General features: G+C 40.1%; 1 protein-coding gene across 1 annotated transcript; it reads right to left on the bottom strand.

Moving 5' to 3' along the window:
• Positions 1-9,302: 9,302 nt before the first annotated feature.
• LOC120556434 (high choriolytic enzyme 1-like) lies at positions 9,303-18,391 on the bottom strand. Its single transcript, XM_039796046.1, has 11 exons — positions 18,371-18,391; positions 18,173-18,276; positions 17,964-17,985; positions 17,769-17,852; positions 17,322-17,372; positions 16,761-16,892; positions 16,407-16,524; positions 14,519-14,697; positions 12,676-12,757; positions 9,650-9,774; positions 9,303-9,498 (listed from the first exon to the last, which is right to left on the bottom strand). Coding segments are annotated over exons 2-11 (849 nt in total). The 5' UTR covers positions 18,227-18,276; positions 18,371-18,391; the 3' UTR covers positions 9,303-9,496.
• Positions 18,392-19,924: the final 1,533 nt, after the last annotated feature.

Genomic DNA, 19,924 nt, shown 5'->3' with positions numbered 1-19,924 from the left:
AATTGAGGGATCACACACGAAAAATCCATCTCCAACCTAATGTGTTTGTGTCCGAACTACCAGCTCAACGGAATCAGCGTCCGGGAGACCTGCACTATATTGGAAAAAACTGACATGGAGATATTTTATTCCTGTGATATGAAAAATGACAATCTTTCATTTTTACAAGATTACATAAATAGCTATATATGGAAATAATAAATCATTCTCGACTACTGGGGTGATTTTGGAGGAGAGTGCATCACCATAGAAAATGAAAATGAAAAATTAACTTTTCTAATGTGAACCATTCTTTGTTGAACTTAAATGCTCTACAAATTAGGCAGAAATACACTGATTGACTCACATGACACTATTGTATTCATATAATACTATCCTAATCATAACTATACTAATCCAGGCTAAAGTGAATGAGAGTAATAATGCATGCATGTTGCTTCCTCTAAATTTCATGTTGTGGTCGACCAGCGGGGCCTAGCCTTCGTTGTTTGATAAATTGATCAACATTGATTGTGATCGGTGGTTGGCTGTGCATGCAGAGCCTGCATGTCACACACTATCAACAAACTTTGTGTATCCAGGAACAATTAAAGCAGCATCATGTAACTTTTAGCTGCAGCTGTAGGTCCAATGAGACCACCTGTAGGGGGACCGAAGTGGGAAAAGTTACATAGTGTTGCTTTAAATCAGTGTAAAAGTTGTTATGTCAGACACAGACTTCTGTTGTAGATTAGTGTTACGTTTCCAGCGTTGCTGCTCCGAACCGTAACGTTAGTTGGGACAGACACCTAGTTTCTTTAGGCTAACTTTATTAGCTTTGGCTGGTAGCAGCTTTCTGCAGTAAAAAATGGCCGTGAGATGTCGTGATAACGTTGCATTAATCAGGTGTTCTATGTTTAGTTCCTCTGCAGCGTGCATAAAACACTGACTACGGTTGCTTCACTACCCATGGAAAAGCATGTGCATCACCATGTAGCGGTAGCAGCCGCTTACGGTACTTTTCTATACACGGAGAGCCTCACTTCCCATGACAAACCCCGTTGGACTAAGGTTGCGTCACATACACACTTTGCCCACATGGCTACCTGTCTTAAAGGGGAAGGGTCGGCCGGTAACAATCACGTTACCAAATATCGTGCAGCCCTAGCGTCCAATGAGGAGCTATTGGCAGCTATGGGCGTGGTAGGTGTGTGGGATGGCCGCGGCTGTTACTTCAAAACAACAATGGCGGAACGTGATAGACAGATGACATTGGAAGGATGGGATAGCCCCTTGAGATGTAGCATCTCATTTTCAAGGGGGGTCCTATAAACACAAATACATAGTTATAAAACACATCAAAACAGAACAGCGTTACATAACAAACCCACACTACAAATACACAGATACAGACGGCTTGCTCGCCCCCCCCCCCCCCCAGCTGTTACACAAAAATAGAAATGATAACCTGGATAATCAATCAATTCCGTAAGAAAAAATTACAATTTAAGCAGTTTTGTCTTCAGCACAAATAAACAGAAAATAGGCATTGACAGTTTGTTTTAAGATGAGAAAATAAAGATGTCCTGAAGGAACGCAGTGTTTCCCACACATAGACTAATGTGACTAACGCTATTTCAAACACCTTCTTCTGCATTTCCTTTCCCTGCTCTCCTCCGTCTCTCTGTCACTTGTGTCTCGCTCACACACACACACACACACACACACACACACACACACACACACACACACACACACACACACACACACACACACCTCCTCCCACCGTGCTGTGTTTTTTTTTAGCCCCCAACGTCACCTTCCAGGCAGCGCAGCAATGGTATTTGTTAGGGTTAAGGTGAGGGTTAGTGCCTGTAAGGCGACGTTGGGGGCTTAAAACACCATCGAGCCCACCGTGCACACAGCGTCTGTCTCCATCAAGGAGAGAAGACGGCTGGCGAAATTCACAAGTTCACGAAAGGTTGGTATCTCTCTCGTGAACACCTTTACACAATCACACATTCACAATCACCGACCTGACTATTGGCAAACTAGCAATTGCGCCCGCTTTAGAAAGTTAGTTTGCGGTAAAATGCAGTTGGGTTGTCGAGGTCAAGACACTATATATGTAGCAGCTGTGAATCAAATAAACGTATTATAAATAACGTTATGTCATTTTTTACTCTTACACTGAATGTTTGCTGCTTCAATCCAGTTGAGTATTGAAAAGTATTTTCCGCGACTGAAAAAGGCACGTGTTGAGGATGAGGACCAGCCTGAACCAGAGGTATCAGTCTGAAACTGAAGCTGAACAGTCCGACCAGTGTAATTAGTTATGTTATTATTTGTTTACAACATTTTCAGGCTTCAACCAGTGAAAGACAGGGTCAGGGAGAGAAAGAGAGAGATTTGTTAGGCATTAAAGTAGAAGAGGAGGACAGCATCCAACAGCGTGATCCTCCTCAGTTTTTGATACTTATTGTTACGACAACACCCAGTTGTTCTTGAAGTAGCGGGAAGCTATATTGTATTAATGATGCACTCTGCAGTAATCATGCTAGGTTTTCCTTTTGTTTCTTTCTTCACCTTCTTTCTTGTTGTGCCTGTCTTCTTCTTTCCTCCATCCTCTCTTCATCCCCTCTCTGCTCCCGCCTTTGTGTTTCTGAGGTGTACTTGTAGACCAGAATCAGGTCTGATCCCAGTTACAAAAGCCTGTCTCTCTCTCTCTCTCCATCTCCATCACTCTCCTCCCTCCATCATCTTTCAGTTCATCCATCCATGCATCCTTTCCGGTCCCTTGTAAAGCCAATTCCATTCACACCCTGGAAGAGCGAGATGTGTGTGTGTGTGTGTGTGTGTGTGTGTGTGTGTGTGTGTGTGTGTGTGTGTGTGTGTGAGAGAGAGGGTGTGAGATGGAGAAAGTGAGACAGACTGCGAGAGACAGAGGTGAAGAGGCATCATCAAAACAAGGTGCAGATTTAGATTGGGTAGAACTTGAGGGAGACACAAAAAAGGGACGACAAAGGGGGGAAGCAGTTTAAAAAAAAAAAAAAAAAAGACGTCGGACTCGATTCAAAATAGCAGCTGGAGCTCTTTTCTCTCTGTGTGATCAGGTGACCAAAGACAGACTGATCAGGCTGATGTTGGCCAGTCGTCGTCATCGCCTGGAAGAGTTCACTTTCTTTGCAAAGCTCGTTGGAAATCATATCTGTGTTTAAAAGAATAGTTCAGCATTTATGGGATGTACACACATTTGGTTTCTTGACAAGAGTTAGATGAGAAGACTATAGGTGTAAGTATGGAGCAAGAGCAGGTGAATATTATGTTAAATAATATTTTAGACTTCGTATTTTAGACATACTTCATCAATACGCCAACTTTTCCACCTCAGACAAATGCAAAAACTTTTTTTTCAGAGAGATTTTGGACTAAATACCTTGAAAAAAGGTGACAGAATTGACCAAAGAAATATCAATCAATCAATCAGCTTTCAACATCAGGAAGCTCAAACTGAAAACTGTTGTCTGCTGTTCGTAGTCGGCTGACCAGGGGCGCCGACTTCGAACTGTGTGTGGGTGTGGGTGTGTGCGCGTGCGTGCGTGCATGCGTGCACGCACGCATTTTCCCCTCTCCTCCGTTAACGTGCTGTTGCTAAGATACCAGCTGCTCATCTTTACTCCTCCAGACACAACCAGCCTCTGTGTGTGTGTGTGTGTGTGTGTGTGTGAGAGAGAGAGGTGTTTCTTCCTACCCCCTGACTATCCTTGACACACACACACGAGTGCATATGCCTGCAGCTCATTAGATGAGAGGGATGCCATCTGTAGAAATCATACCTCCACAGCCGCTCGTCACCTTAAAGGTCACTGTTTGACAAGGAAGAAAGGTGTTTTTTTTCTCTCCTGCCTCCCACTCGCCTGCAGACACATTCCTGCCTTCTGAAACCTGGAGACAAATTAAACAAAAGCGTCGTACTGACCCAAGAGCAACTGAGACGCTTCAAACGAAAACATTTACAGTACATCCCACAACTCTTTAAACAAATCCTCACATAAGGGCCCTGGGTACTCAGTCCCATACCCCCCACCCCCACCCCATACCCCCCAGGGCCAAGGTGAGAAGGGAGAGATTTGCTTATGTTAGCCAACACATTTATAAAAAATACACACTCAAACAGTAAGTTTCAGCATTTAATTAGTACACGTTTTTAACATTCAAATTATATTAGACTTCCGAAATGTGTTTCAACAGCCCTAGACTTGCCTTACGTTGGTGGCTAATTGTTGCCTGTAATTGTGAAAAATTATATAGGCCTGCCTTTAACAGAGTAAAATATATATAGGTAAAATAAATAACATACAGTATGTAGCCTACCCATCAACAATCAGCACAATCTGTTGTACATAACATTCAAACAGCACTGACGTGTAGTCCAAATCTTCCTGGTTGAATTACCAATAAGTTATTAATGCATGTTGCTTATAAGGAAATACGACCCAGAAAACCATTGATCACATTGGCTCAGTAGTCATGTTATATTTAACACACACGCACACACACGCACACACACACACACGCACACGCACAAAAGTGCATATGCCTGCAGCTCATTAGATGAGAGGGATGCCTTTTAAAATAAAGCTTTCTGTGAAAAGCCACTTTCAGCTGGCGCTAACATTTTCGGCTAATTTTATTTTTTTTGCCAGGGAAATGATGAGAGCGGGCTGAGCTGGGAGACGAGTCCCAGCGCTGCTGAGGGATGAGTCACTTCAGTCAAATAAACAGCAGAGAGAGAGAGAAAGAGAGAGAGAGAGACCAGCAAAAAGCTAGAGAAATGATCTGTTTATGTGGACTGTCCACGCACTTGATGCTTTACCAGTTGGATGAGGAAGTTGGGGAATACTTGACTTTTTTAAGTACCTAAAATGCTGTATACATGACAGACAGAAAAATCTACTTTTGAGTTAATAAATGGTCCAGCAAACGAGAAAATATTGCATTTCTCTGTTTGTTGTCCAACAGTCATGAGCGTCCAAGCTACTGTGCCTCTCTGTCACGACTGCTGCCTCAGTTGTTTTTATTCTGCTCCGTCAGCCCCCCTGCCTCCAGCCTCTTTCCCCCAGGTCCATCATGCATCTCTTAAGAACTTCCCAGACCTGCCATTCTCCACCTGTCCACCAAATGCTCCTGCAAGCATCCATGCACACAGATCTAGTCATCTCAATAATGTACGGATCAGTTCAATCAATCGACCTGACACATTCCTTATTAAAGCTTTGTGTGAAACTTTAATCAAACCAAGTAACACTACAAGGTAGTCTTTTCATTAAGAAAAAGTGCATTTATAAAAACAAAAAAAAAGCCTTTCACTCTAATTGAGACTTCTGTGTGTGGACCAGCTGTCATAGTGCTGTTAAAGCCTGTGTGCCTCGTGGCTGCCACAGCCCTTTCTGTAACCTGCAGGGTGACAGAGTGTGAGTCACTGCGATGCCTGGGTTAAAAACTGACAGAAAAAGCAGGAGACATTTTCGGAAATGTGTGAGTGAGATACAGGTGGAAAGTACATTTACTCAAGGAATGAACTTCTTTTTTACCATCATGCAGTTATCATGCACTCTTAATGGAGTATTTTTTACATTTACATTGTTGTACTGGTACTTTAACTAAGTAAACTAGTCCGGTTGCTTTGTCCACCACTGCTGAAAAATACAATTGTTCTGCTAACGCACTGAATCAATACATAAAATGTAGTGTAAAGGTTTTTGTACATTTTATCCACAGTAGTGATAGCGAGAGTTATAAGAGCCTAATTGTCACATCTATCTATAAATTGCAGGAACGTCTGTCTGTGTGTGTATGTGTGTGTGTGTGTGTGTGTGTGTGTTAAGCGCATATCTCTTGAACCGTTAGTCCGATGGATTCAAGCTTGACAGGTGTCTTGCTATGGGCACGAGTAAGTGCAGTGCCAAGTTTTCCGTTGTTTGGATAAGAAACGCAAAAGATATTGTCGGTAAAAGAAGCACACATTGGCTTTTGCTGCTCTAGCCACTGGCCCCTCCCCCCCTTACACTGAGTGAGCAGTGAGCAGGAGCAGAGACAGATGTGACAAATAAAATGTGACATACACCTCAGGCCCAGAAACATGTATGTTAACGATCAAACGACACAAGACGCTCTCTCTCTCTCTCTCTATCTCTCTCTCTCTCTCTGCGTGTGTGCACGCACACACATACAAATGGTCCGGCTCTGGTGGTTACTGAACACAGATATGTGTTGTTTAGCTCTCATAACGGGCAAGGTGGGTAACGCATTGCCATGAGTCCATGAGGCTAATGTCTGATTACTCCACATTGTCATTGTGATATTTTGTGATTACATTCTGATTCTGTCAGGTAAATATAGTAGTACAATGTCTTCCTCTGATGTAGAAGTAGCCTACACTGTAAGTCAGTAGTAGGGTATACAGGGGAGTTGCATATGAAGTGGTTTGGGGTACTTTCTGTAAGTAATTTTGGGGTACAATTTGGTTTTGAAGAATTCTACAAGCAGCAATACCACAGGCCAAGCAATCAGCCCGTTCCAAACAGGCACATTTCCAACGGGCACTGCACTAGTCTATCAAATAAATTGGGATGTGTGTGTGTGTGTGTGTGTGTGTGTGTGTGTGTATCTGAAATATCTCGTGAACCGTTCAATCATGAACCAATCTACTTCACACTTGGTTTCATGGGTACCCAATGAACTTGGGGTTTTGATTTTGGCTTTTACCCTTCACAATTAAAGCCCAGCTACAAGCAGCAATACCACAGGCCAAGAAGCAATCGGCTCGTTCCAAACATGCCCATTATGAACCAGCACTGTACTAGTTAAAATCACAGAATTTTGAAAAGGTGGCTTTTACCTGTGATGACATTTATTCTGTGATTGTCGTGTAACCATACAGTAGTATCCATCAGTAAAACAGAGAACTGATGTTATATCACACTGACAGCTGAGGAGAATATGATCCAAACTGTACATCCCCTCAAAATGTTGGAGTACAATGCTGCCTCCCTTTGGTGGAAACATAAAATCACATCTTTTTATTTTTGTAAATTTTTATTAAATAAATGTCTGCCTTTATTAAGAAATGATAACTAAACCATTGACTAAGTAACACAGGGATAAATATTCAGTACCAACAAAAGAAATTCAAAAAAACCCAAAACTTAAAAGACATTTTGCACAAGTTGTCCTATAGTTATTATAGCCAGGCAATTTAGAATTGTTTTGTATATTTTTTAAGCTTTCATCTATTGGGTTTAAAGTATATTTGTACAAGTTGTACTTATATTGAGTAGTTCTATTTTTATGCTTTGCAATTTTTGCTAACTCTGCTACTAATTTTCATCAAAAAAGTATTTTTTTCACAGATTAAGGAGGCATTCTGGGTAATGAGTAGGCTACTTTAACTTTTGTTTTTAGGTACATTTTAGCGATAAGACTTCTTATGGAGTATTTTTTTTTTACAATATTGTTTGGAATTTTTTACTTAAGTAAAATATTAAAATATTTCTTCCACCACTGATAGTTGTTGATATCAGAACTAGATTTCCTCCAATCAGAAGAAGCCATTCATGCAGGGCTGTCGGGAAACTTTTCGTGTCCATCACATTACATTCCCCATTTAGCCTTTTGACTTAGTCAGAACTTCTCTAATCCTTTTCTCGCATCTAAAGGCCTCTACTACTACTATAAGGTTTAATGAAACATTTTAAATCGTTAAAAGCCTTTGATATGGAAAACATGGGTAAAATTGGGAATTAATGTTGAGGGATTTGACTGGAGAAGGTGGGGTAAAATCCTTTTGGCGAAATCAAAAATGACTTAAACAATGTTGGTACTTTTTACAGATTAGACATTGTATAAGGGCAAACATCAAAACTAACCCTAACAATATGGGACAGCTGTGGCTCAGTGGTAGAGCGGTTGCCTGCCAATCAGAAGGTTGGTTGTTTGATCCCTGGCCCTGCAGTCCCATGTTAAAGTGTCCTTGGGCAAGACACTGAACCCAGTGTGTTGTGAATGTGTGTGAGTGTTTATCTGATGATGTCGTAACTTTTAATGAGTGGGTGGAGAAACTGTACTAGATGGCATCATATAAGAGGGTGGCAGTCAGAATGTCAGGTAAAGAGGATGTCTTTTACAAGGCATAGGGACCATTCTAGGCCTTGACTGAAAGGCTGATGTAAAAGTCGTAACTCGGTCTCAACCCCTCAAAGTCTTGGTCTTCACTTGGTCTCAACCCCTCGAAGTATTGGTCTTCACTCAGTGTAAACCCCTCAAGGTCTTGGTCTTGACTCTCTCTCTCTCTCAACTCGTCAATATTTTGATCTTGTTTTGGTCTCTGTCCCTCAAAGTCTTGGTCTTGTTTCGGTTTAAACCCCTGAAAGTCTTGGTTTTGGTTTTGTCTCGGTCTCAACCCTTCAAAGTCTTGGTTTTGGTCTTAGACTGATAGTGAACATTCACCCATTAAGTAGATTAACTGCCTTAGTATTGTTTTTAGAATACTGTTTTACACTTCATTGGTGTCTCTGTTTCGTTTTGGCTGGTTATCGTATGTTGTATTTTTGAGACTTGAAGACTTATAATATATTATGCTTTCCACAAATAACTATTTATAGACCAATACAAAGGTAATCCCTCTCAAACATCACTTATGTGCCATTAGAAGTGTGATGGTGTCTGTACCTGCAGAGACCCTCTGCCTGGATTCTCTCTTTTCTCTTTATTTTCCTGTGTGCGGGACGTTTCTGGGCAGTAACAAAGAGCCTTTGGATGTGTAACCCCCAGGTTATGCATGGTTTGCATCCCATTCTCATTCCCAACCGCTGCTTTGCCCCTCTGCTTTTCGTATCAACGTACAAGTCTAACTGACGCCGGCATTCACTCAATCTGACAATGTGGCACATTCCTGGAGAGGTGTGTGTGTGTTTCTCTGTTCTTTAGAACATAATCACCGCAAAACAATATGAGAAGAGCTTTGATAACCGCTTTGTACGCTGCTTCCTCTTTATTCACTCTCTAGCTCACTTCACCACTGTTCCACTCTCTCTCTCTCTCTCTCTCTCTGGCCATTGAGCCGGGGAGGAGGGGTGGTGTATTTAGAAACAGTAAAGTCATTCTCACTTTTTTAAAAACACAAATTGTGATATAAGATGGATACTATGTGGTAATATGCACCTGCTTCTTTCTACAACTAAAAAATGTAGTGGTAATTATTGTCTAAATAAACACTTTTAGGCAACACTTGTCTTTTTGTAAGTTTATTAAATCATCTGCAGATGAAAAACAACCAAAGAAATAAAGTTTATATTTTAAAATCAGTAAAGAAGTGAGTAAATGATTTAAATCAAATCACAAATGATTAAAAAGAAAGAAAAGTAAGACTAAGTAATCCCTCTTTCAGGAAAAATGCATTTATCCCCAGCGTTTTCTTCCATCAATTCTAACAAGCTGAAACAACTTCTGGAAGATTTTCTGGAAAAAAAAGAGATTCTGATTAATATCTCATATATATAGTATTTTAAAACATTTCCCCTTGTTGTGCCATTACATGATAACCTGATCAGTAGTGAAATGTGTTTTCTTTTTTTTTAATTTGAAAGAAAATTGTTAATTTTCTACTTACAGCATCTGTAAAGCTTGTTGATGCGGGCAATGTCATTGACACTTATCTGTACGGCGGTTCCAAACACAAGCTTAGGATTCGCCTTAGCGATGATGGTTGGCAAGCCGTTTTTGGAGAAGGAGTTTCTTGAGGAGTACAGAACACAACAGGTTTAGTATATAGACACATGATATAAATACACTATACACAATGGTGGAATGTAAAAAAGTACATTTACTCAAGTACTGTATTTAAGGAAAATGTTGAGGTACTTTACTTGGGTACTTCCATTTAATGCAACTTTATACTTCTACTCTATTTTAGAGGCAAATATTGTACTTTTTGCTAAATTAAGTTACTAGTTGCTCAGCAGATTCAGATCATAAATACAAAATATAAATCAACTAACAAAGTATTATGTTTTATTCCAGATTTAACTACACAGCAGCATTTATAGTAGTTAAAAAGAGCTACATTAAAGTGATGAAGACATTAATTCCAATAATTATAATCCAATAATATCACGTACCTATATGAATTTAAAATAGGCCTGGTTGTGATTTTGAATGTTTTTTACTTTTACACTGTAATATTGCTTCTTTTACTTAAAGCGGACATATTATGATTTTCCGTATTTTCTTTCATATGTACAATGTTATAATGTTGGATCTTTTCAAATAATGAGGTCAAGGTATTTTAGAGAAATCCCTGTCCGTTTTTTTCTACTCCCAGCTAAGTGTTACGCACTCTAAGCCGGCCTTCTATAATTGGTCATCTGCTCCAGGTAGGCAGGACTGGAGTGTTGTTTTTTTTAAGCTGCTGCAGTGTTAACATTGTTGCATGTAACTATATGCTAACGCCAGTAAAATATATAACCTCTAAATACAATTATGAACCTGAAAATGAGCATAATATGAGCACTTTAAAAGCCTCTATCTGCGATTTTTGACTTCAGTAAGTGCTGCTATATTCTATTAGTGTCCACTGCTAAATATAGTAGCTACGTGGCTAACGTGGCTTAGGAAAACAATAAACGATTGGGTTTAGGACAACAATAATGGGACGCAGACTTTACGTTGACATTGTTTTCCGTGGTGGCCACACGGAATTTTCACACATTCCGTGCCACCACCACGTAATGCGCTGTTAACAGTTCGTGATCATTTCACAGAATTCTGTGAGATCAGGCTAAGCTGTAATCTTGGCTGCCAATGCTGCCAAATTCTGGTCACTTTGCTGCCGGGACATGTACGGTTGTGTAGTATTTTGGTTTAGAAGCCTTTATTGGTGATTTTTCATGGGACAAAGTTCTGCTATATACTCCATTTCAGTAGCTCCAGCTCTGGCTTCAACTGGCGAGTGAAACAAAACTGGAGCGCACCGGAGATCCCAGGAAACCAGAGATGGGAAGTAACGAAGTACAAATACTTCGTTACTGTACTTAAGTAGATTTTTCGGATATTTCTACTTTACTTTACTATTTTTTTTTTGTGGCGACTTTTTACTTTTACTCCTTACATTTTAACACGAATATCGGTACTTTCTACTCCTTACATTTTAAAAATTGGCTCGTTACTTTAGTTTTGTACAAGAGGTCGTAATGTCGGAGAATAGCGCCGGACACGGCCACACCGCCGAGCGGCGCGGCAGCCCACAGAAAAAGGTGAGAAAAAGAAAGAGAGACTGCTGTCCGGAGGATAATCAGTTGAGATGGTGTGTGTGCGTCCTTGAGAACTGTAAGTCGTATAACTTCTGTTGTCAGTTCATGTAAGCCTGTTGTTGTATTGGTCTATAGTTCCTGCACAGTTAAAGTAGGTTAGCTAGTGATTTAGTTGTTTGTGTTCTTCACCTGTTAGCTAGGTCTCACGTTGCTTGTAAAGCATCAAAAGAGAGAAGTTGTCTCTGTCCGTGTTTTACAGACACACCGGGGGGGAGGGGAGGGGGGGCGAATAATTTCACTGGAGTTACCGTTATTATTTTTCACGTGATCAATACCGAATTCAATCTAATTGGATGAGAATATACTGGTGGTAACGTTAGCACTAGCAGTATGGACGGCGACATGATTGAAAATGAAGAAAACAGAGATCCCAGAGATTAGGCAGACAAGCAGCAAGACATTCCCAATCATCCCTGGCCTTATCTGAGAGAGATGTTTGAGATAGGCTAGGAGGCATCAAGTATGACTCCTGGCCAATGTGCTGTGTAACTCTAAAAGTATGGGGAACTTCTTAATTAATCTATGTTTAGTAATTCATATTGTATCCTTTATTTTTCTTTCTATATTTGAGCACACACACACACACACATACATGTAGATTCCTTTAATTGTTAAGGGGACGATTAAAAAAGAGAAACTGGATCTGTGAATTCTCACAGAAACACAATTGAATTCATATCTTGCTACTCAGTCAGAATCTTATTAAGCTGGAGTCCCAGTCTCTGTCACAATAATCATATATGTGATGTTTGGCAGACATCCATTTAAAATGTAGACAATGGCATATAAAGAGCCTGGTTTTTATGTCCACTGAAGTTTCTCATCTTGCATTCTAGTAACATTTGTGTGGTCCAGGTAGCTTTGCATAAAAAGTGGTTGTCATTCGCAAGGCTACTTTTACTTTTATACTTTAAGTACATTTCAAAGCCTGTACTTTGTTACTTTTACTTAAGTAAAGAAGTTAAATCAGTACTTCTACTTTTACCAGAGTATTTTTTAACACAAGTATCTGTACTTCTACTTAAGTACGGGAAGTGAGTACTTTTGCCATCTCTGCAGGAAACACACTGGCCAATCAGAGCAGACTGGGCTTTTTTGAGAGGAGGGATTAAAGAGACAGGCACTCCTACAGAGGGTGAACACAGGTGCAGCAGCCATGAGAAGTATGAGAAAAATAAAGTGTTTTTTAAACATTGAAGCATGTAAACATGTTCTAGTACAAACACAAAATGCAAGTTTTATCCTGAAAATGCTATATAATAGTTGCCCTTCAAGTAAAAGATCTGAGTTCTTCCACCACAATGACAATACATTTGAAAACACTCACTTGCCATACTGCATGACAGAGTTGAAGTCGTAGGGAGTACCCAAGTTGTTAGTTGCCACCTTCACGAAGTTTGATTCAAATCCTGCACAGGAGGAGAGAACAGACCAAAATATTGAAGCATTTGCCCCTGCTAGCTAGAGAGCAGTCGGTAGATCTCTCTGCTGAGTTGGTTTATTTAAATCACTTTGGTCACGTGGGGTCATGCATGAAACAAAAGATGTTTTGATGGCGCTGTCTGACTGCAGAAACCTTTCCACAGCAATCCCACCAATCGGTCCCAGTTAGAGAGGAAATGCGTAAACATATTCTTTGTAAATCTTTACCATCATTCCCCGAAAGAACCATGCTGGCCTGCCTTGTTACACAATCCAAATGTTCTTCAACACTTGCCGTTTTAAGTGGATAGCTATCTAGCTGGAGATTTGTTGTTGTTTCCCAAACGAGCAGAGTTTGAGAACGGCAACACACAGAGAGCGGAAGGTGAGGGACATCCTGAAAACGTACTTCCCTTGAACCAGACTATTAGCATGTTAACATACTAAACTGACATGGTGAACATAGGCCTGTCGCGATAGTCAATAAATCGAGTTATCGCACGATAAAAAAAAATGAGCTCGATAATTTTTCCGGCCGCGATAATTTCCATTTGCATGCTTGTTTGTTTTCCTCGTCTCTCTCTACCAAAGAGACTGGAGGACCACTCTCGGTTCCTTAGCGTAACGAGGAGTGAACCCTCTTGTCAGTCGCATGGTCTTTGTGGGGGCGGGACTGCGGACAGAGAGACAGAGACAGACAAACGCTAGTTGAGAGTTGGAGCAGGGTTTCCCGCAGCACTTTGCAGTTAAGGCGCCCGCAAAAAGAAAGTAGGCCTATATGAGCGATATCCACCGTGTTATTTGGCGCTCTTCTTCCCTTTCAATCCAAACCACACGTACAACCTGCAGGTGGAGACTGTAGACGGGCTCCGGACATACACGCCGCTGGTCAGTCTCGCAAGCGGTTTCAGGAAAGTGGCTGCATGTTTCCGACAATGCACAGAACATTAACGGTACAAGCCTACAGCTGTCCGCGGACACGGTGTGTGGAAAGTATGTCAGAGTTGCACCTGTGTGTGTGTGTGTGTGTGTGTGTGTGTGTGTGTGTGTGTGTGTGTGTGTGCGTGCGTGTCGGCCCGCCCCCACGAAGCTCCGACCTGAAGAGGAGCAGAAGCCGCACCTTCGCCAAAATGAAGTATGAACTATTTTGGTACATTTACTCGCCACGTGGCAGATAGCCATACAGATAGATTTAATTTATTAATTATATATTATTTAAATTTAATATTTAGAGTTAAATAATTGTAAAATGTAGTACAGAGTCTGTAGTCTGAGAACTTACGTGTCACAAACGGCAATTCCACAACTGTACAGTTGAAAGACGACATACTAAAGGAGATCAAAGACATGTTCTGGATATTTAAAATGTCTTCCAGTTCCAGTGTTAAATATTATTTAGAAATAAAAGTGTATTGATCTTTGAAAAGGTGTACCTGTATTATTATGCCATTATCATTATATTAGATGCAAATGGTCTCTCGATGACAATATTATCGTTTATCGCAATAATTTCTGGGACAATTTATCGTCCAGCAAAATTTGTTATCGTGACAGGCCTAGGTGAACATATTAGATATTATATTTACGGAACATGAGCTAATTAGGATCGCCATTGCAAGAATGTTAGCATGTAGCTCAAAGCAAATGCTTTGCCTAACAGCCTCACAGAGCTGCTAGCACGGCTGTAGACAGTCTTGTTACTTTACTTATGTGTGACTCATTGATCAAGAGGGTATAAGGGAGCTGACCTGGCTGAATGTTCGCGGTGTTGATGGAGACATAAGAGTCTCTGTCGGAGCGGGCATGCTCGTGATGGAAGCCCAGAGCGTGGAGAACCTCGTGCTGCACAATGTTCGTGTACAGACAACCGTTTTTCATCAGGGAGACCTGCTGTACGCCTCTCTGACGGCCCACGTAGGACCAACACCTGACACACACACACACACACACACACACACACACACACACACACACACACACACACACACACACACACACACACACACACACACACACACAGAGAGAGTAATATCACAGTAAATAAATATAGATGTTTTTGATGCATTCCTCATCCCTCTTGTGTTGTGTTGGGGAATCTTGAAGTGATTTATCGAAATTGATCGGGGGTCCTGTGGGCCAGTGGTTAAAGGCATCATCCATGTTTCTAATTTCATTCTCCAAAGGGACATTTCCCCTTCTAACTTCTCAGATGGACTAATTTAAAGAACTATATGAGGCTAAAAAAGGTCAAATTATGTGCTTTTTCAAAAAATTCCAAGATTGGAGCAATGTTCAAATAATGAAAACTGTTTTTTTCTTCTTTATATTAGCCTCAGGGTATTTTACTGCAGAGCACTTTTTATATTTTACATTTTTCTGATAATACTTTTACTTAGGTACATATTATATGGTTTGAATGCAGCACCTTTACTTGTAATGGAATAATTTTACATTTTTGTACTGGTACTTTTTTTAAATAAAGGATCAGAGTCATATTTTAAACACTGACTGAATGCAAGATGATTACGGTGGCCGAAAGGGGCAAACGCCCTGCAACTTAAGAAAACACATGCAAATATACAGCAAGCACAAGCAAATTAAGAAACTTCTTCATTAATTTGACAACACATGCCCAGCATTTAGCAAACATGCTGCAAATACACACAACACAACCAAATACATAAACACGCTGAAAATACAGAAACAAAATGCTAAATGAAAAGCAGACAAACCACGAAAAAAATTAAAAATGCTGCATCCAGTTTATAGAACGGAAGGTGAGGTTATGTTAAGAGAGAGTGGATCATTTGTTTTCCTAATTTTTTAATTAGAAGTGTTCTACTTGTCAGTAACATATATGGGCTAACGAGCAAGCTCTTGTAGAAGTCAGTCTCTAATATGGTAGCTATGTTGCTCTTTTATAAAAGACTAGGGCCAAACGTAAAAATTAATATGCACATTTATATGTCACCTCTTTACTACACTTTTCTTCCCATTTCCAAAACAAACCTCTCATTCTCTCTCTCTCTCTCTCTCTCTCTCTCTCTCTCTGTCTCTCTCTCTCTTTTTCTCTCGCTCCGTGGGGTCGAAAATCCAGCTGTTCCACTTAGCGCTCCCTCTACAGGCCTGGAGAACTTCCGTTGTGTAATCTGGATGGAACGTTTATTTGTTGCATTTGTTTTCGGGGTTTGTGTGCTTTTCATTTTACATTGTTTTTATATTTGCAGTGCGTCTGTGTATTTGGTTGTGTTGAGTGTATCTGCAGCATGTTTGCTAAATGCTGCTCATGTGTTGTCAAATTAATGAAGATGTTTTTTTTATTTGATTGTGTTTTGTCTATTTGCATGTGTTTTTTTTTAGTCTTAGTGAGCTTGCCCCTGTCGGCCACCGTAGCTGATGGCCAAACATACAGGCATCAGAAAATGGGAGCACATGTAGAAAGTAACAAATGCATTTTCATGGTGTGTGTGTGTGTGTGTGGGTGTGTGGTTTAGTATAAAGTCTGCCATGCACTAACAGACACACACAGACCCACAAATCTGCATCCATAGTTAAATCAGCTGGAGAGGTGCGGTATGAGAGAGATATTTACTTGTGTGTGTGTGCGTGTGTGTGTGTGTGTGTGTGTGTGCCTACCCAGTTCCAGAGAAGAAGCTGAGGTAATCCTGTTGCGTAGTACGCCAGACAAAGCGAATGCAGGTGTATTGATGGAAGGTCAACAGGCTATTAATGATGATGTTGCTCTCTGCGGTGGCTGCAGAGACAAAGAACAGGCTGCTGAGAAACAGTTTATACATTTGCTTCAAGCATAGAAACTTTATTGATTCAATATCTCACCTCTTATCCTCTTGTCTTAACTGGCAAACATAGAACTTGGTTGTAACACGGGTAATTAGTAAAATGTGTGTCTAAAGTTATAAATCATTCATCCTCTTCACTATTTTTATGCTGGTAACTGCGTATCACTAAAACAAAGTAAGTGCAGCTTACTGTATTCGGGGCCGATGGTGATGGGCATGTAGACGTAACTTCCAGTTTTGGGCCACAAGCAGCCTTTGGTCACGCAGGGGTCGGCATTCCTCTTTAAATTTGGTACAATGTCACCGTGGATCAGGGGTGTTTCTGCACAACAACAAATAAACAGACACCTAAATGAATATTCAAACCAGAAATCTAGAGTTTTACATGAGCGATGGGCACGGACCAATGAGCAAGGCTGCAACTAACAATTTTTCCTTAATTTCTTCTATAAAAGTTAAGAAAATATAGTAAAACAACCTACAAGTTTTGTGTCTGACCACCAGTCGAAAACCCAAAGATATTTGATTTATGGTATTTGTCTAAGGAAGGAAAATCACAAATCCTCACACTTGACAATCTGAGGCCAGCAAATGTTTGGAATGAATCTTTGGTAAATGACTTAAACGATCAATGTTGATAACTCATTTTCTGTTTCTCGACTAACAGATTCATTATCTCAGCTCTACATCAAGTCTCGCTGTGTTGCCATCATGTATTTAAAGTTAGATTCTATAAAAAAGTCTGTCTTACTTATGCCAGCATTAGCTTTCTTGATGATTTCAGAGACGTCCATCGACTTGTCTGGAAACAGAGAAAACAGATGACACCAGAAACAATGAGCAGCAGGTTAACTTGTAAATTATTCACATCCAGGGCTTTAAATGCCAGTAAAAATTTACTTTGGCGGGTTACACTGTAAAGTTATGAGCCAATTTGGCCAGTAATGAAAGCAACAAACAACACTGCGTCTGTTTGAATCGGCCGGCTGCAGAAATGTTGCCAGATTGGTCTGTTTTCCGCAAAGAATTTGGGCGGTTTTGTGTGTGTGTTTGGCTTGGAAACGCAATCTTTATCTTGCAGCACTGCTCGTAGTACTAACCCTACATTTCACAATGACACCATGTCGTGATGTGTGGTACAACTGTTGGCTACGTGTCCAGCATAAAAGTCAGATTTTTTATAAAAATTCTTTCTTACTTATGGCAGCATTAGCTTTCTGGATGATTTGAGAGACGCCAGCATTAGTTTTCTCGATGATGTGAGAGACGTCCATCGACTTGTCTGGAAACAGAGAAAACAGATGACACCAGAAACAATGTGCAGTAGGTTAACTTGTAAATTATTCACATGATCAGATGTGAATTGAGAGGAAAAGAAAGAAATTCAACTCACTTGTTGGAGCTCCTGTTGCACCCTGTAACACAAAGGCACAATGTTGCACATTTTTAAATAATGTTTTCTACTGTTATATGATTGGTTTCTAAAAAGCTCATAAAATCCTTTACAAACCAACTGAATTATCTCAAAATTGCCCCAAATCCATAACAAAGTTTCTTTTTGGAGAGTCTTTTCAATCTCAGTGTTGAAAGAGTCAGACTTACCGGAGGATAGACCATCAACGAGAGGAGGATGATGACGGAGATTACTGGAGTCATGATGGTGGTCCTCTTCAGTTAAACTGCAAATCTGAAATTAAAGTCAAAATCTGAACAGAGTTTGGTGATTAAGGAATAATTTTGTGCTAAATACAATAAGTTAAGAACAAAAGGAGGAATAAGAAGGAGATCCGTGGAGTTTACCTGTGTTAGCTGGACTCTGATGCTGGATGCAGCAGGTGTTCAGCTCCTGGCTCTTTATAGGCAACTATCACTGGGTGTGCCCAAGGATATGTCAGTCAAATATTTAATTTCAAGGAAGAATTAAACTCATATTGATTTTCAAGGAAGGAAATGATACCAATACCACACAACAGGAACAAGTATGCATCATGCACACAAATTGCCCCTGTGGGCGTTTCTCATTCTTTATTATACCTTTATAACCTGGATTATTATAACTGATGCGTTAATAAATGAGCAGCATTTAAATGTAGAAGCTTGTCCAGGCAAAGCTGTTGGGTTGTAATCAATAAGAGAACATTATATGTGATAAGATTTTCTTAATCTTAATTTGTAAAGTAACTAAAGCTGCCAGATGGGTGTATTTTGGCGTAAAAAGTACAATATCCTAAATGTAGTCGAGTTGAAGTATAAAGTAGCATTAAATGGAAATACTCAACAACACTTAAAAACAATTAAGGAAATTTGTTTAGTTGCATTTCACCGAGATATCAGATCTATAACCATAAATAAATAAAAAAGGAAAAGAAGAGTAAAGGGCCATCCACATCAAGAACGATCTTTGACAGTTTTGTTAGTCTAGTCTATAAAGTAATCAATGACTTGGCCGCTCCTCCATTAAATGAGTTTGTATCACTGCGTTCAGACACCGGGAGGAGAACTAGGACGACCAACAGGTCTATGGAGTTTGGCAGATCAGTCTTCTCTGCTGGGTTTCCACAGGCAGCGTTTTTCTACTGCAACTCCCATTTATCTGACGTGCAGCGGATTCCAAGCGAAATTGTGTCACAACATGACGCCTATTCTATTTGTATTTGTGCTCTTGATACATGTATGTCTTTCTGTTTGTATCTTGTAATACAGGCCATAAATGCATCTGTCTAACTGCAGTGTCAGTTTATGGATGACATGAGCAGTGGGGTACCTGACATGTGCTATACTATAATTCAGTTAAATTCAATTTTATTTATAGTATCAAATCATAACAAGAGTTATCTCAAGATTTATGTCAAGTCTATTTTGTTTCCATGGTAGCACTCAAGTTTACAGTAAATGTCAGTTTTAAGCTGCACTGCTCTAAAGCGTCCAGTAATGCGGCATTTCCCAAACCCTCGTGTTTCCAACTGAATGAATTCCTGCTTTGTTTCTTAACAAAATAAGTGATGAGTACTCTAACGTGGCAAAAGTAATCGCATGTTTCTGTCGGAGGGACAATGAATCGGCTTACTGGAAATGATCTTATTTAAGGGACAGTTCCTGGTAAACGAATCTGAAGGGGTTTTAGTTATGTTGGGTAATCTTTAAAGATTGTGTTTAGTAGACTGTGACTTTGCTTTCTCATTGTTTGGAGTCCCACTGACCCAACTGTGTGTGCGTGTTTAAAAATAATATTATTTTCCTGTTAAAAGTTTTTTTTTCTTTTTCACAAAATTTAGCTTTCGCTTTGTCACAAACTTCACATTTCAATCAGGAGAGACTTCATTGCAGATATGCAAGATTTATTGTATATATGCG

This window comes from Perca fluviatilis, chromosome 3 (genome assembly GCF_010015445.1).
Source record: "Perca fluviatilis chromosome 3, GENO_Pfluv_1.0, whole genome shotgun sequence".
Lineage (NCBI taxonomy): Eukaryota > Metazoa > Chordata > Actinopteri > Perciformes > Percidae > Perca > Perca fluviatilis.
This window is presented reverse-complemented; position numbering and strand designations above follow the sequence as displayed.

Bases quoted from the DNA above. Each gene is read 5' to 3' on its own strand.
- LOC120556434 (XM_039796046.1), bottom strand. From the start codon at position 18,226: ATGACTCCAGTAATCTCCGTCATCATCCTCCTCTCGTTGATGGTCTAT. The intron at 17,986-18,172 runs GTAAGTCTGACT...TTTGTGTTACAG, and splicing joins CGTTGATGGTCTATCCTCCG to GGTGCAACAGGAGCTCCAAC. The intron at 16,893-17,321 runs GTAAGACAGACT...GTTGTTGTGCAG, and splicing joins GAAAGCTAATGCTGGCATAA to AAACACCCCTGATCCACGGT.